We start from the raw sequence: 16,853 nt of genomic DNA on the forward strand, positions 1-16,853 counted from the left end.
TTATAAGACTGGATGTGCTTTTTCACTCTGCGTTATACTCTTTCATGCTAATATATTACCATTTGTACAGCATGTCCTACAATTTCAGAGGTCTCACGGACCTCGTGGAGGCCAAGCATGAGCTTCCGAAGGGCTGTTTCTCCTAATCCTAGACAATTCAGTCTAGGTGGCCCCTTTTTCCATTCTGTTGGATGTCTTTATCCCTTTTAGAATTAGTTTTGGATGTTTAAGTGGACTTGGAAATCATCTGGTCCCATCCCTGTATTTTATAGGAATGGATATCCAGAGAGTTTCAGGAAACCTTCCCCAGTGACATCACTGTGTTAACACAGCAGATCCTGAGCAAAAACACAGGTCGTGAATTCCCTGCTCAGTATTCTTTCCAATGTATTGTCAATTATTTGACTCCTCTCTATTTTATCACTGTTCTTTTAAAGACAGAAACCAATACTATAAAACAAATGCCAGTGCAACAGATATTGTAAAAATACTTCGTATTCTCTTAAATATATTAAATCAAGCTGCCTTTATTTTATAGTACCTCCAAAGCTGAGAAAATACTTACTCAACTGCCACGAACCCATGTTTTTGCCAAATATTATAAATGGTATTGAAGAGAAAAGATGTAACCCCTAACTCCTGGTAGTTTGAACTTTATTAGGAAGACAAATGTGGTTTGTATGCAGCGTGTGGTCAACTGTGATCTCTGAGACATGTCTAAATGCATCCGTAATTGGTGATGTTCCAACCCTCAACCCCTACCCTGGAACTTACCCCTCCTTGAATTCTTCTACAGTTCATCCCTATGAAGAGCAATCTGCAGGAGTTAAAGGAATATAGGAAAATTCAAAGGTTGTTTATTGATAAATTTGGTTACTAATAATGGGAAAGTTCAAGTAGCAATAAAAGGTTGATTAAGTGCCATTACTCTCTGAGTGAGGAATCTGAGGCTCAGCAAGAACATGTGACCTGGTTAGGATTGCTCAGTTAGCAGGAGATGGAGCACAGTCTTGCAGCCAAGGTGGCTGAGGTCAGAGTTCATGAGCTGCCTTCCAGTCCGTGCATCTGAGAGCAAAGTTAAGTGGGAAGAAGCATATAGGGCAAAACCGGCCTGTTGAGAATGACAGTTTTGTCACAGCAAGGTTATGAACACATCAGGTTGGCTTTTGAGCATGCGGATGGCTGTGTGTGGATTTTCGTGAGAGTGGGGATCCTACCATGATGGAGGAGGAATCCCAGGGGTGGGATCCCAGAGGTGGGTGATGGTAATGGAGGGGCCATACTCCCTCACATCCTGTTCACTTCCCCGGCTATTTATCTAAGAGCTGGGCCTGAACCAAGAGTAAATGCATCAGGGATGCTAGGTCTCAGGACTTTAGGGGAACAAAAAGAATTAGCATCCACAATTGTCATCCTAAAACAGGGTCCCAGGTCTCCAACTCTTAATGAGACCACAGGTTTATTTTGAAAAGAAAGTTGTTAGTTAGGACCCACTTCCTGTCAGATTTAGGCTGTGTTTACAGAGGATAAACCTGATAATCTCCTTGTTTGCCCAGGGCACTCTTGTCTCTAAACTTTTCCCCATAAATCACCAGTGCACCATGGGATAATGTCACTTTTTGTGTTTTTCCATGGAGATGGAGGGAGAAGCAATAGCGATTTGATAAATCTACCCATGTGTAAATAAAAGTTGTTCGGTTTATTTGGCATGAACCTAGATGGTTTACCACCACCACCCGCCAAGTGTGTAGAATAAAACTTTTTCTAAGTTTTCAACCAGGAAGAAGAGGGAACATGTGAGAAAAAGCCATTATTCAGCAGACATTGCTTGCAGTTCAGTGGAGGATGAAAGAAATAATCCATTCCCCAAAAAGTAATCCTAGTTCAAAAAATACTTGGTTCACAAAAGCCTGTTATTGCATATTTGCTATATTTGTTCCTCTTTTGTTTGCAGAAGGTTTTAAAGGCATATGATGTAATGAAGTAAATAGTATTTTGTGGTCAAAAATTAAATGGGTCTTTTGTATTTAAGGTCTTACAAGAATCCCAAGGTGTGGTGAGAATTGGAATGTGTGTGTTTTAACTGGAAGGGCAGTGAGAGAGATGAGGGGAAGTACTCTAGCTCCTTCCTGAATGTAATTATAAGCCATCATCTCAATATTTTTTTTTTGTTTCCACCAATTTGAAATAAAAATAAATCGATTTTTTTCCCCAAAAATGTATTGCAGGGTCCTGTTAGCATCTCAGATGGAACCAACATTTGCCAGAAGTGTTTTTCCTTGTTTTGATGAGCCAGCTCTAAAGGCAACTTTTAATATTACAATTATTCATCATCCAAGCTATGTGGCCCTTTCTAATATGCCAAAACTAGGTAAGTAATATTTCCTGTCAACATATATATGTGTATATTAATTATACGCATGTGCGCATATGCGTATATATTTAGCTCTGTGATAGCTTTGATATTAATAGCTTTTCTAGGCAATGAGTTGGCAATATATTTTAATTAGAGAGAACAGTCACATGGGGTCTGTATCAGCACCAGCATCTCGGAGATGGCAAATCCTGATTCTTTTTGCATTGGAAGCCGGGGACATCACGTTGTTCTTATCCCTTGGCAGCCTGTCTGTCCACTAGTTTGGCCTTCACTATTGATCATTAGTGATAACAAACTAGCAGACCTAGTCTGGATCTGGTGGACAGATGTGTTTCATTTGGTTCACATGATTTTTTTTTCCCTTTTGATTGAGCTTATAAAAATCCAGAGATTTCTCATAAAAATCACGATTTTTATTTCCTTGTAAACTTAGAAGATCTAACAACACGGGGCATGCAGCTCCTTCGTGACTGCAGTAGTTACAGTCATTATAGGGTGCCCCCTGCAGACATCTCCCCACCCACCCACCCCACCACCTGGGTCTGCTGTGGTCCCCACCACTCCCTGTTAATATATGCCAGTCCAATTCACGTCAAATACCTAGCCTTCAGCTTTAAAGACCTAGCCTGCCTCCCCTGAAGACTTCACTAAAACCTGACAGTGGCTAAATTGCACTTCCTTGACCTACTATGGGCCTGGGAGGCTCTAGATGAGGTTGTGAGAGGTGGACTGGTCCAGGAAACAGTAGCAGGAGATGGAAAAGAGAAGAGGTGGGTTGTGGGCCTCAGAGTGCCCATGGATTTGACCCTCCATCAGTTATTATTCAAGATACTGATTCCAAGCAAAGATGCTGTCCTTAGATCTTCCTAATGCTGTTTGTTTGTTTTTAACTGAAGTATAGCTGACATTCAAGATTATGTTAGTTTCAGATGTACGTCATAGTGATTCGACAATTATGTAACATCACATAGTGCTCACCGTGATAAGTGTGGTCACCATCTGTCACCATATGAAGTTAAGTTAAATCTTTTTTAAAAAAAGATTTTATTTATTATTTGATAGAGAAAGAGCACAAATGGGGGGTTGAGTAGGGAAAGGGCAGAGGGAGAATGAGAAGCAGGCTCCCCACTGAGCAGGGAGCTGGCTGTGGGACTCAATCCCAGGACCCTGGGATCATGACCTGAGCTGAAGACAGATGCTTAACTGACTGATCCACCCAGGCGCCCCCCAAATTAAGACTCTTAATGACAGTCTTCTCTATCCCCATGGCATTGATTTTTTTTTAAGATTATTTATTTAGAGAGAGAGAGCACGCTCGCAGGGAGAGGGACAGGGTGGGGGCAGAGAGAGAATCTCAAGCAGGCTCCCTGCTGAGCACAGAGCCCAAGGTGGGGCTGGATCCCACAACCCTGAGATCATGACCTGAGCTTCAACCAAGAGTCAGACACTCAATGGACTGAGGTACCTAGGCGCCCCTGCATGGCATTGATTTTATAACGAGGAGTTTGCAGCTGTTAATCTCTTTCACATCTCTTGCCCACCCTCCTGGCCCCCTCCCCACTGGCAACTACCATTTTATTCTCTGCATTTATGCATCTGTTTCCAGTTTCTTTCTTTATTTGTTTTGTTCATGTGTTTTGCCTTTTCGATTTCACCCATCAGTGAAATCATATGGTAGCCATCTTTCTCTGACTTATTTCATTTAATGTGGTTTTGATAAGTTGGAGATAGAGAAATCCAAACTGGGAAACTCTAGGGGCTGGCTGGGAGGAAGTAGCTGGGTGACAGTTGCCCTGACACGTCACTTTAAAGGTAGCTATTCCTGCTTTGGTTTACAGTGATTTGGACTAACACCAATTTCTGTAGGTCAGTCTACCAAGAGAGATGTGAATGGAAGCATGTGGACCATTACCACCTTTTCCACCACGCCCCCCATGCCAACTTACTTAGTGGCGTTTGCCATATGCGACTATGATCATGTCGACAGAACCGAAAGGGGCAAGCAGGTGAGTGAGGAAGACTGTCCATAGCCTCTGTATGAGCTGCAGATGCATCATCCATTCTTGCCACATCCAGGGCTTAGGCCTATGGATCCCATCGTCACCTCCTGGTGGCCCCTTTGACTTTTCCAAGCCCGTTGACCCTCTCAGTGTGGCTTTGCAGATGGGACACCACCATTCTACCCACAGCTCTGTGGAGGGGCTTCTGTGGCAAGGCTGCACCCAATGCGGACTTGGAGCACCTCTTCATGGGCTCTTGCCACCTTTCAGGTGATGAGGGAAGAGGAAAAGCTCCCACACTAGTGCCTCAGAGCTCAGGTGTGCCTGTTGTTTAGTCCACGATGTGAACACAGCCTTGAAGCGAGGGTGACAGTCGACGTGTCCAGTGCCCAGTACAGCCCACCAGCATGGACACCAGCTAGGAGCCACCACGGTGACAGAAGTCGTGCCTATGGGCCGTGCCTTGCCCCATCCAGAAGCAGTGCTGGTGGCCTCCTGAACTCTGAGGCACGCGGCACTCCTACCAGACTTGGCCGAAGTAGGCGCTCGGGCCTGCCCAGGCACCTCGTCTTCACCCAGTTATGCCCTCATTCTGAGGAAAATATCGGGGAGACTGTGGCAATCCTTTACATGCTGGTTCACTCCCTTGCCTGGAGTGTGGAGGGAGGGAAGACCCCTCCTATAGGCCACATTCTTTTTCGCCACGTCAACTTCACAGGGCTGAGGAAGATCAGACCCCTACTGCCGGCCGAGACTCTCTCCTGGGCCCAACATCTTCCAGGCTTGTACCATTGACTTGTGGGGATTGGGGGGCTGTGGAGGAGCCAAGTCTGTCACCAGGGTGGGGGGATCACTCAGAGCCACTCTTCTGAAGGCTGAATTAATAGTACTGTGTTCCATGCAAACCACAGCTTATCTTCCTCAGCTGTTGGCTCCAGCCCGGAGAATCAGGGGCAGATCCTTGACATTGAGAGCTAGAACACAGGCCAAGAGAAACATTCACGGCATCTCCTGAGAAATCTCCTTGGGCATGATTCGGAAGCACATGCTTGGGGCCTGGCTTGAAAGAGTGGGCCCTGGAGCTAATGAGTGACTCGAGGTGGGGTGTCAGCACCCACAGCTCAACTGGCTTGCCGCTCTTAGCACTGCTGTACAGCAGACATGTCTTATAAAAAGGGTCACGTCTGTTTCTTTGTGAAAGATGGCCCTGAAAAGAAAACTACCTGCCATAGAAACAAAGAGGAAATGGAACATGCCTAAGAAAGTGACATTCTCAGCCAGCAAATTGAAATTTGGGATGAGCTTATCAGTGGAATGCTGCATTTGGCTCTGGCTTTGCTCTACAAAGGGAAGGAATCCACCATATATTTTATGGGGGAACCAGAATGTGCTCTTGGAAGAGCATCCAGGTTACACAAACAATTGCTTGTTAAGTAAGAGATAAAAATTTAGTGAAATTGAAAATGCAGTTAATCCTTGACTTGAGGATAAACATGGACACATGAAACTAAGGTTGGAAATAACATCTTTTGCCTAGAACTTTGCACACACAGGCACGTATAAAGATATTCTTCTCTTAGGTATTGAGGTCCACTGTGTGCCAGGAGGATCACAAGAACACACTGGTGGCCTAGTTGAATTTTTTAAAAAAGGAGCATGCTGGTGGGCTAGGTGTGGTTTTGGAGGAACTTAATGACTGCACCTCCAAAGTGTTCCCAGCTGCCCTGCTGGGGGCTCCCTGCTCCCTCCCACACAGCTTGAAATCTCCATCACTGGCCTCCACTTTGGCTTATAGAATGATAGTTTATAGGAGGAGCTTTTGAAACTCCAAGTTGAACATTCAAAGTTTCAGTTATTTTCCAAAATGTTACAGTGAAAATTCATCAGTCTTAAATACTAGAATAGTGTTCTTTCCCACTCAGTGGTGCTGGCTTCGAGTGTAGCAATCTTCGCATTGCCTTCTGGAGTCAGACCCAGATGTGGGGAGGGTTAGTGTAGTGCAGAGGCAGAGCTGAATCCCCCCAGCATGGGGGAGGCTGAAAAGAGTGAGGTCAGAGGCCTCAAGAACAGGTGGTTGCATTCTGTGAGAGGAGAGCATTCCAAAGACCTCGTGTAATTCCACATCCCCATAATTCAAGACAAAGTTTCCCCACAGAAATAAAAGCAAAGCAAGGTGAATGTGTTCTTGGAGGGCACCAATCTGCAACTACCATTGGTCTGCATTTCTAGCATTTTCTCTAATGTTTTATAGGGAACTCTTTCTCCAATCAACTTGATTCACATCAGGATAATTACCTTAATTGCCTCATTTCCTAACTTTTGTTCAGGGCTCTTGAGTTTCATGCATGTTCTTTGTCATTAACACTAGCAACCCCATTAAAAAGTGCTCTGATGGCATTGTTGTGGGATATAAAATGATTTCATATTAAAATAAGAACTAATGAAAACAAGAGCAAATTAGCTGCTAGAATCACAGAAATAAATTCCCAAGGCCTCAAGTAATAGCTTGGTTACATGAAACTAACAAACCGTGGCAGGGGTTTCTTTATACTTACTAAAGCGGAAGTGTCATAAACAGAGGATGTAATTCACTTGTTCAAAATCATAAGGCTATTGATGAACTTTTTTAAATTCAGGAATTAACCTTATTTCAAATTTTGAAAACAAGATCGCACTATTAATGAACTTAGCATCAATAAACATTGAGAAACCGTCTTCAATTTGCATAATTCGGACACAGGTACAATGTACCATACTGTGTAACATCTGCTAACGGCACAATTCTGTTTTGGAACATTGGAAATATGTCCTAAAAAGGGAAGCAAAGGTCTGCGATGCCCTTTTACTCTAAGACAGTCTATGTTTTCTTTGGGGGTAGATACTACTCCAAGGATTATTCCTAAATTCCAAAAGTTACCTGCATTACTGTAAAACATTGAAATAACAACCCTCCCAGAGAATCACTGCTCATATCTTAGCAAATAGTCTCTGGACTTTCTCCAGGGCATGTACACATTTAGAATTGACCCTTGAACAATGCGGATTGGAACCAAGCGGGTCCACTTACACACGGATTTACACACGGAGTTTCGTAAATGTATTTTTCTCTTCCTACAATTTTCTTAATGACATCTTCTTTTCTCTAGCTTACTTTACTGTGAGAAACAGTATATAATACACACACAAAATATGTGTTAAGTAAAAGTTCACGTGATCAGTAAGGCTTCTGGCCAATAGCAGGCTCTTAGCAGTTAAGTTTTTGGGTAGCTGAAAGTTATCTGTGGGTTGATTGCATGAGGTCAGCACCCCTAACCCCAATGTGTTCAGGGTCACCTGTCGACATTTTATCTGGTAGTAGCTTCTTCTGAAAAGCTGAGACTTTGACTCTAGAGTTTCAGGGAACTGGAGCAAGCAGGCTGCTTGTCCCCGAAGTCGCTACAGCTTTTCCTAATCACCACTTATTTGTTTTGATTTAGATACGCATCTGGGCCCGGAAAGACGCCATCACAAATGGAAATGCAGATTTCGCTTTGAACATCACAGGTCCCATCTTCTCTTTTCTGGAAGATTTATTTAATATCAGTTACCCTCTTCCTAAAACAGGTAAACCGTCTTCCCTTCCAATGCAATTGGTTTCCTATTCTGCAGGCCCTGGGTTAAGGTCAAAGGCTACATAGCCGAGCCTCCAGGGACCCACTGTCACCATGTAGCTGCTATTTGGAGGCGGGGGTGGGCTGCCAGCCTTATGTCCTATACCTTCCTGAACACAGAAGAGGCCTGTCTGCTATTTCTCTGTACAATGCTGTGTGCCCAGCAGGTGTTCTCAGGATTTAGGTTCCTCCTGGGTGTTTGTTGCCAGCCTCACATCCTCCAGACTCTGCTTCCTCTCTTACGTTCTGTTCTTTCCCCTCCCAAGTGTCTGATGCAATATTCTGGATCCTTTCAGTGGGCCTATGTGAGTGAGTTACTCCAGTTCCCGTGAATGAGGGTTTTTTTATGGTGGTGGTCTTTTGTGAGGTGGGGTTTGTTGGGGTTTTGTTTGGTTGGTGTTTTTGGACATGGGGTCCTATCTGTCAACTTTTGTTGTATAAAATAGGAATCACATGTGAACACCACGTGATCCTTGAGGAAATAGGTAAACGTTTTATTGATTATAGATCTGTATAGTACATCCTTGAAATTGTGTGAGCCACTTAGCTCAGGAAGTTGTCCATTGTTCTATGTTGAGAGTATCATGTAAACATTTTTTGTTCCTCTGACATGTCATGTGACATCTTGGATAAAGTAAAATAGGCTCTGTCTATACTGGCAGATGGTAAAGAAGGGAGGAAGTATGTCTGGGAACTCAGCCCAGTGAGCCAGGGGTGGGGTGGGGAGTGGGTGGGAGGCTCTGCAGCTCAAGCCCAGGGGCTCGAGGAATGGAGAGTGAACTGGTGTTGGCCCATTCAGGGATCCTAGAAGTGATACCTGTCATTTTGGGAGTTGAAGGCATCTGGGGCTGGAAGCTTCTGGGCTGGAGGATCTCAAGATGACACTTGTCTCAGCAAGAAAAGTTCTATTTGTCTTTATTTAGATAAGGAACAGTCCAGAGTCACCCTCCACTCCATGGTCTGTAAAGCACCTCCTCCATCCAATTAGTTTCCTCCTTACCATCTCCATCCCCTCCCCCCGCCCCAGCCCCCCAAGTTTACACCACCACTACTTCCACCTCAGCAGCCCTTATTCGGTTATGCTCCCTTCCCTCTTGACCCCCTCAGTTCCATCTTCTGACTGAGATTGCGGAGGATCTTTTCATAGTGAAATTCAAGGACCCTATTACTGTCCTCTTTACAGCCTCTCGATGGGTTCCCATCGCCCTGAGGATAAAGTCCAAACTCTGCACCCTGTCTTTATCACAGTGCATGTCTGGCCAAACTCTCCGGGCTTTTGTCAGTTCTTCTGAGCTAGAAGGATGCTCTGGCACCCCTTCTGTCCCCTCTTCCACCTTCCTCTTCTCCCCAGGCTCTTGCACATGCACTTTGCACATCCTGCAATGACATCTATCCAACTGATTAATTCATGTATTTCTCAACTCAGGGCCCCCTCCTCTAGGAAGCTTTCCCTGACTCTCTTTTTCTCATGTTCCCAAGGCATCCTATGTACCCTTCCATTTGAGCTCTTGACCTAACCAGATCTTGAGTGTCCCCCCCCGCCCATTAAATCAGGAGTAACTTGGATTCAGGATCTGGCTTCTCTTTTTCTTTGTACCTTCAGAGCCTATTGATAGTGCTTTTTTCAGAATGGTAAATGGTAAAGTTGTTTTTTGGGTTTTTTGTTTTGTTTTTAGTGAAGGGAATTAAAGACCTAGTCCAGTAATTCCATATAAATTCTGACTAGGTTGTCAGCTTCTGGAAATCAGGGTTATATTTGGCACATTCTCATATCGTTCATAGCATCTCAACCAAGGTGACACGCAGGTGGCACTCAATCAAAATTGTATTTTGACAGATGATTAAAATAAGGAGATTTTCTGTTACTGGATCTATAAGAGAAAGATGAATACATGTTTCCTTGTTATTTTAACTCTTGGTTGAGCCTTAAAAAATACAAAACAAAGTGAGACACAGATCCCTTCCCTACCGGCCTTTCCCGCCTAAGCCATCCTCTTCTTCTCAGGGAGTCAAGTGAAAAGCCATTTTGCTTATTTCTTTCATGTGTTATTCTTTCAGGTTTGTTTGTTTGTTTGTTTGGTCGTCACTTGCTCAATGAGTTCTAAGCCCAAGAATCTAAACCATGTTCATGTAAGAGCATTTTTTTTTCTGGGGTTGCTATCCTTTTAATTGACTGTTTAAAGTCAAAAGTGCCCTCTGCCTCTACCTGCCCCTCATACTCTCTCTCTCAAATAAATAAATAAAATCTTTTTAAAAAAAAATGAAGTGGGCCTTTAAGACTTGCAGACTTTTATTTTTATTTTTTTTTAAGATTTATTTATTTGAGAGAGAGAGCATGCATACCTGAAAGACAGGGGGAGGGGCAGAGGGAGAGGGAGAGAATCTCAAGCAGGCTCCCCACAAAGCAGATAGGTTGATTCAGGGCTCCATCTCACCACTCTGAGATAATGACCTGAGCTGAAATCAAGAGTTGATGCTTAACTGACTGAGCCACCCAGGTGCCCCTGCAGACTTTTAAAAATGGCAACTTCTCTTTTTAAGTTTTAATTTTACTCTTAACTTTAAAACAATAGTATCCTAACTATATATATTATACATCCCACCACCACCACCCCCTCCGCATGATTTGAATTTTTGTAGCAATGAAAGGCAAATACAATATAAACCATAAAGCAGTACTGGTTACTTATTACTTTTCCTGATGCCTTTTTTTTTTTTTTGAGAGAGAGAGAGAGTGTGTGTGAGCAGAGGGAAGGGACAGAGGGAGAGAATCTCAAACAGACTACATGCTGAGCATGGAGCTGAACACGGGGCTCAATCTCAGAACCCTGAGATCATGACCTGAGCCAAAATCAAGAGTCTGGTGCTTAACCAACTAACTGAGGCACCCAGGTGCCCCTCATGGTGCCTTTTGAATGCAAGAGAAGTAGGTGGCTGGGGCTCTGTTCAAGTAGCTGAGCTGGGGTGGTAGCTTCAGTATGTATAAACAAAAGCAACTAATCACCAAACAAGAGATAATGGACTGGCTAAGTAAAAGTCTTAAGAGAAAGATGATTAAGAAGTGGTAATGGGAGTAGCCTAAATATATAAAGAATACCTACAAATAAATAAGAACAGTACAGAAGAAAAAACAAGGAAAAGAAGATACATGAATAGATGTTTTACAGAAAAAGGAACTCATGTGGCTAATAAACTTATGCAGAGATACTTAACCTCATTAGTAATCTAAGTAATGAATGTCCAAGGCCATGGTGAGGCCCCATTTTATACCTATTCACTCGTTAAAAAGTAGGCATCTAACAAATGCCAAATGTTAAAAAGTGGCCATTTTGAAGGGAGTTATCAATTGTCACAACAGCTTTGAAACATATTTATTATCTTGCAATGTTGATCATTAGAATACCTTAAAACCTAGTGATTCCATTTCTAAATATATCTCCCAGAGGAATCTGAGCACATATGTATGTACCAGAAGACGTGTGCAAGAATCTTCATAGCTACACTTTTTATAGTATAGCCACATACTGAAAGAAAGCAAAATGGTCACTCTTAGGAGAATGGAATAGGTAAATTATAGATCATTCACACAATGAAAAAACTCAATAGCAATGAAAATGAAACATTTTCTCTTAAAGTTTAAAAATAAAACCCCCTAAACTTGAGGATAGTGATTTAGCTGCTGGAAGAAGACATGAAAGTATGAGTTGAGAAGGATCCCAAAGAGAGATTAAGTCAGCTGTTAAACTTCAGCATGTGTTGGAATCATCCTGAAGGCTTATTAAAACACAGACACTGTTTCAGTAGGTCTGTGGTTGGTCCCAGAATTCTCGTGTCTAGTAAGTTCCCAGGTGATGCCGGTGCTGCTGGTCTGGAAATCACAGTTTGAGTTAGTTATTAGCAATATTCTCCATATTCTCAATATTTTCAATATTGGCATACAATCAAATGTGGGCCGCTGCCTTTTTCTGTATGGCCCTCGAGCGAAGAGTGGTTTTTACACTTTTAAATGGTTGAAAAAACAAGAGTATTTTATGAAACATGGAAATCAGATGAAATTCATGTCTAAAGGTCCATAAATAAAGTTTTACTGGAACACAGCCTGCTCATTTGCCCCCATAACAGTGTCTAGGGATGCTTTTGCTTTGTGATGCCAGAGTCAAATCTGCGATGGAAAACATACAGCCCACGAAACTGAAAATATTTACTGTCTGGCTCTTCAAAGAGAGGGTTTTCCAACCCTTCTTCTAAAAAGAGAGAGGCAGATTCATGGGTGTTTATATCATTATTTTAAAATAATGAGTTAATCATTAAAATAAAATAAAACAGAGTCCTGTGTGAACAAGTGATGACAGTTTATCAAGAAACAAGAATTTGCTTACTTTCAATTCTGTGCATCTGGAGGTAAAAAAAATTTTTTTTCAATTGTTTAAATTGTCTTTAAAACAATTGTTTTAAAATTGTTATCAGGAGTTAGTAAAGTATGGCTTCTTCGACTTGGTAAGATTGGACCACAAGGATCCGTGGACATTTGGACATTGAATAGAGGATTTCTGGGGCACCAAACAGCTGGAGCCAAGAACAGCTTAGCAGTAGTAGAGGACAAAGGGGATTGGTTTGAGTGGAGCAGATCAGTCTGTCTAAGGAAAGTGGGTGGGTGGGAGGGCGGGAAAGGTGCAGGTGGAGGAAAAGGTGGTAGTGCAAGTCAACATAACATACGGAGCACAGCACACTCATTAGGCAAACGTAGCATACATTATAAAAATGGCATTTCTTCTATTAGCAAAAGAAAGTAAACATTTTTTCTTGTTCTTCTAGGTTTATTTGGGGGCGGGGGTAGAGGGGCAGGGATAGGGAGAAGGAGAGAGAATCCCAAGCTGACTCCCCACTGAACACAGAGCAGGGCTGTTAAACGCAGGGCTGACGCAGGGCTCTGTCTCAGTACCCCAAGATCACTACCTGAGCCAAGGCCGATAGTCCAGACGCTATTAAAAAAACATTAATTGTTTGTGATATATGCTGCAGATATTTTTCCCAGCTTGTGATTTCCCTTTCAAATTTGTTTGTGATGAACTAAATTTGTCTTTTGGCGAACTAATGTATTTCCTTTTAACTAGACTATTTTTTTTAAGATTTTATTTATTTATTCATGAGAGACACAAAGAGAGAGGCAGAAACATAGGCAGAGGGAGAAGCAGGCTCCCTGCGGGGAGCCCAAAGTGTCACTCGATCCCAGGACTCTGGGATCACATCCTGAGCTGAAGGCAGACACTCAACCACTGAGCCACCAGGCGTCCCTAAACTATATTTTCAGAGCACTTGTAGGCTTAAGAAAAATTACATGGAAAGTATAGGGAGTTCCCATTTATCTCCTCTCCCTTCCCTTTCCCCCCATACAGTTTCTCCTCCTGTATCTTGCATTCGAGTGGCACATTTGTTACAATGGATGAACCAATATCAATACAATATTGTTTAATAAAGCCCTTAGTTTACATTAGGTTTCTCTCTTGGTACTATACATTCTCTGAGTTTTGACAAATGTATAATGATATGTGTCTAAAATTGCAGTGTCCTACAGAGTAATCTCCTGTGCTCCAACTATTTATTCCTCACTTTCTCCCTAGAGTCCTGATAACCACCAAGCTTTTTGCTGTCTCTCTGGTTTTACCTTTTCCAGATAAATGTTTCATAGTTGGAATTATACCGTGTGCTGTTTTTCCCCATTGGTTTCTTTTCACTTAGCAATCTGCATTTAAACTTCTTTCTTGTCCTCTCATAGTGGGAGAGCTCATTTCTTTTTATTGCTGAATGATACTCTCTTGTATGGATTTATTCACACTACAGTTTGTTTATCCATTCCCCCATTGAAAGACGCCTTGCTTGCTCCCCATTTTTCACACTTACAAAGTCTCACACTTAAAGGTTTATAGCTATAAACCTCCTTATACCAGTTTTTGTGTGGACTTAAAGTTTTCAACTCATTTGGGTGAATAACCTCAATCGCTCAGTTGCTAAACTGTACGATCAGCCTTTATAAGAAACTGCCAAGCTGTCTTCCAGTGTGGTGGTACCATTTTGCATTCCCACCAGCAACGAATGAGAGTTTCTGATGCTCCATATCTTCTCTAGCATTTGGTAGTGTGCTTTGGATTTAAACCATCCTAATAGGTATATAGTGGTATCTCACTGTTTTAATTTGCAATTTTCTAATGACATCTTATGTAGAGCATCTTTTCCTTATGCGTATTTTCCATTTGCTTATCTTACGCAGTGAAGTGTCTCTTTAGATTGATTGTTTGCCAGTTTTGTAAAGTTTAGTTTTCTAATGTCAAGTTTTAAGATTTCTCTGTACAGATCCTTTATCAAAAGTATTTGATTTTCAGATAAGATAATCAGAACAATTTATTTTCTGGCTTCTGTCTTTGCTATTAATCTTCTCTCCCTTCAAATTATAAATATTCACTTGTATTTTCTTTTAGTAATTTTATGATTTCATTTTGCAATACTTATATCTGGAAATCTCAAACTTTTTGGAAGAGATGATTTCATTTTTCCCTCCATTTAAATCCACTTAGATATAATTGCCTTGCCTACTTTTGACAACAGTGCCATGGAAAATTGGGGACTATTGATATTTGATGAGTCATTATTGTTGATGCAACCAAATGATCAAGTAACAGACAAAAAGGCTGTGATCTCCTTCATTCTCTCCCACGAGATTGGACATCAGGCATGTGGTAAAATGTTCTTTCTTATTTTACGTGAAGACATTCTCTAGCTGCTCTACCAAGGATAGCAAAAAACAGCAAAACAAAACCAGAAGAAAAACAAACAAAAAAAAAACCCAAAACAAAAACCAACCCTCTAATGGTATACCACATTTAAAAAAATTATTCAAAAAGTAGGACAGTGAAGGAAGGATCTATATAATCAGAGCTTGTGGGGATTTGAACTATTGGTGATGGATCATAGCGATGAGAACTTACAGGCCATTCAGAGGTCAGGTATTTACATACAAAAGTAAACTTTGCTCCATAGAGTCCTTTTCAGGGAAAGTAAGCCAACCAGAGCTATGATTATTCATTTTCATTCCATCTTAAAATAAAGGATATTCAAAAAGGCACTGAAAGATATCCACATTTCATCAGTAGATTGTTATAAACTTTGTTTTTGCTTTGTTTGAAGAGAGGTTAAAGGAATATTGGAAAGTGGTTAATATGTCAGTGAGATGAGCAGTGATCTCAAGCTGCATACCCAAAAGCAGTGTGAACAAGGATTTATTTCATTAGATCTATGTTTTCACAATGTGATTTGTAGAAGCTTAGTTATGTGTTTGATGGAGGTTCCCACATCTGCTTTTTTGACATTGACTCCATTCATACAAATTTGTCAAGAAAGAAATGATCTAAACTATGAAATTGTTATCTTCTTGTTATGTGGATCCACAAGAGGTAATGGGCCAGAGTTTTTTACTGGGACAGAATTAACACCTCGTTGCACAGTCAACGCAAACTTTGACAAGTTTTGATCAGTCACTCAAAATACCATTTATTATGATCACCCAAGCAACACATTGTTTTGGAAGACCGGCTGCTAGCTATTAGTACATGACAGCTGTTGTAATAATTTGATTAAATACTAGGGTACAGATTCGTTGGTTTTAGAAATAATTGTGTTTTTCCTTCCTGATTCCATTCATTCTCCATGTGACACTTTGTTTCTGTTAAGCTCGAAAAGAATTCTAGCAGAACATAAGTGACTTGTACTTAGCACAGATCAAAACATGTTCTTGAAACATAACAACTGCTTACAGCAAAATTCTGATGTAGTCTATTTAGAGTATAAGATGCTGTAATTAGTAGGTGGTAAGTGAGCATTCTGGACCTCTGCTTTATTTAAATTAACTGTTGGGAAAGTGGGTAGTTTGAGAAATGCTACTCTAGATTACTTTGCCTTTGAAAATGACAATTTTAAAACAAAAGTTGATTTCAGTCATTGGATGTGACATAATTATTTCAAAGAAATACAGGACTGCTGTCTCTTCATGTTAAAGCACCAACCTGCTTTTTGAAGTCCTATTTTCAAGTTTTGTTTTTGAGGGCAAAAATAGTTTAGTTATGTCTCCGACCTTACGTTTATTTAACATGCAATTACAATAAATGTTCCTTAAATTAAATTTAAGTGAGCTCTATTTTCTCCCATCTCCAAAAGTGGTTTGGAAATTTGGTTACCATGAATTGGTGGAACGATATCTGGCTCAAAGAGGGCTTTGCATCTTATTTTGAATTTGGAGTAATTAACTACTTCAATCCTGAATTCCCAAGAGTAAGTATGTCTGTGAAATTTACTTGTAATGTTTTGCTCCTACTTGTAAAAGTAATGTAGGTCATTGTTTCCTATGTGTAAAATACAGAAAATATAAGGAATATTAAATAATCTGTAATACCAGAGATGATTAGTGTTACCTGTTTTATGTGTTTTCTTTTTCCAGGCTTTTACTCATTATAAATATTCATAAAAATGGGAATTACTTTTTTATACAGAAACGTGTAATACCTTCCGTACTTCATATTTTATCAAGAGCATTTCTGCAAATCCTTAAATCACTTTTGAAAAGATTTTTCAGGGTTTACCTAATATTTTATTATATCATCTTATAAGGTATATGCATACTATCTTTCCCTAGATTTTAGGTCATTTTCACTTATTCCTACCTAGACTAAATTTTAAAGGCACTGTAATTAGTAGTCTATGACTTCAATTATAAGGAATATGCTATATTATATATTATAAAATGTTATATATATCAGATGTGTAACTAATATATAT

At 40.9% G+C, this 16,853-nt stretch overlaps 1 protein-coding gene across 1 annotated transcript in view; it reads left to right on the forward strand.

The window, feature by feature from the left end:
* The window catches only part of LVRN (laeverin), a 66,269-nt gene that overhangs the window by 16,513 nt on the left and 32,903 nt on the right, over positions 1 to 16,853 (forward strand). Inside the window, exons 2-6 of the mRNA XM_072840612.1 lie at positions 2,229 to 2,371; positions 4,244 to 4,383; positions 7,854 to 7,980; positions 14,600 to 14,754; positions 16,236 to 16,349. Of these exons, the coding sequence (XP_072696713.1) occupies positions 2,229 to 2,371; positions 4,244 to 4,383; positions 7,854 to 7,980; positions 14,600 to 14,754; positions 16,236 to 16,349 (679 nt within the window). The remainder of the gene's footprint in view (positions 1 to 2,228; positions 2,372 to 4,243; positions 4,384 to 7,853; positions 7,981 to 14,599; positions 14,755 to 16,235; positions 16,350 to 16,853) is intronic.

Source organism: Canis lupus, chromosome 10 (genome assembly GCF_048164855.1).
Source record: "Canis lupus baileyi chromosome 10, mCanLup2.hap1, whole genome shotgun sequence".
In the NCBI taxonomy this organism is placed as follows: domain Eukaryota; kingdom Metazoa; phylum Chordata; class Mammalia; order Carnivora; family Canidae; genus Canis; species Canis lupus.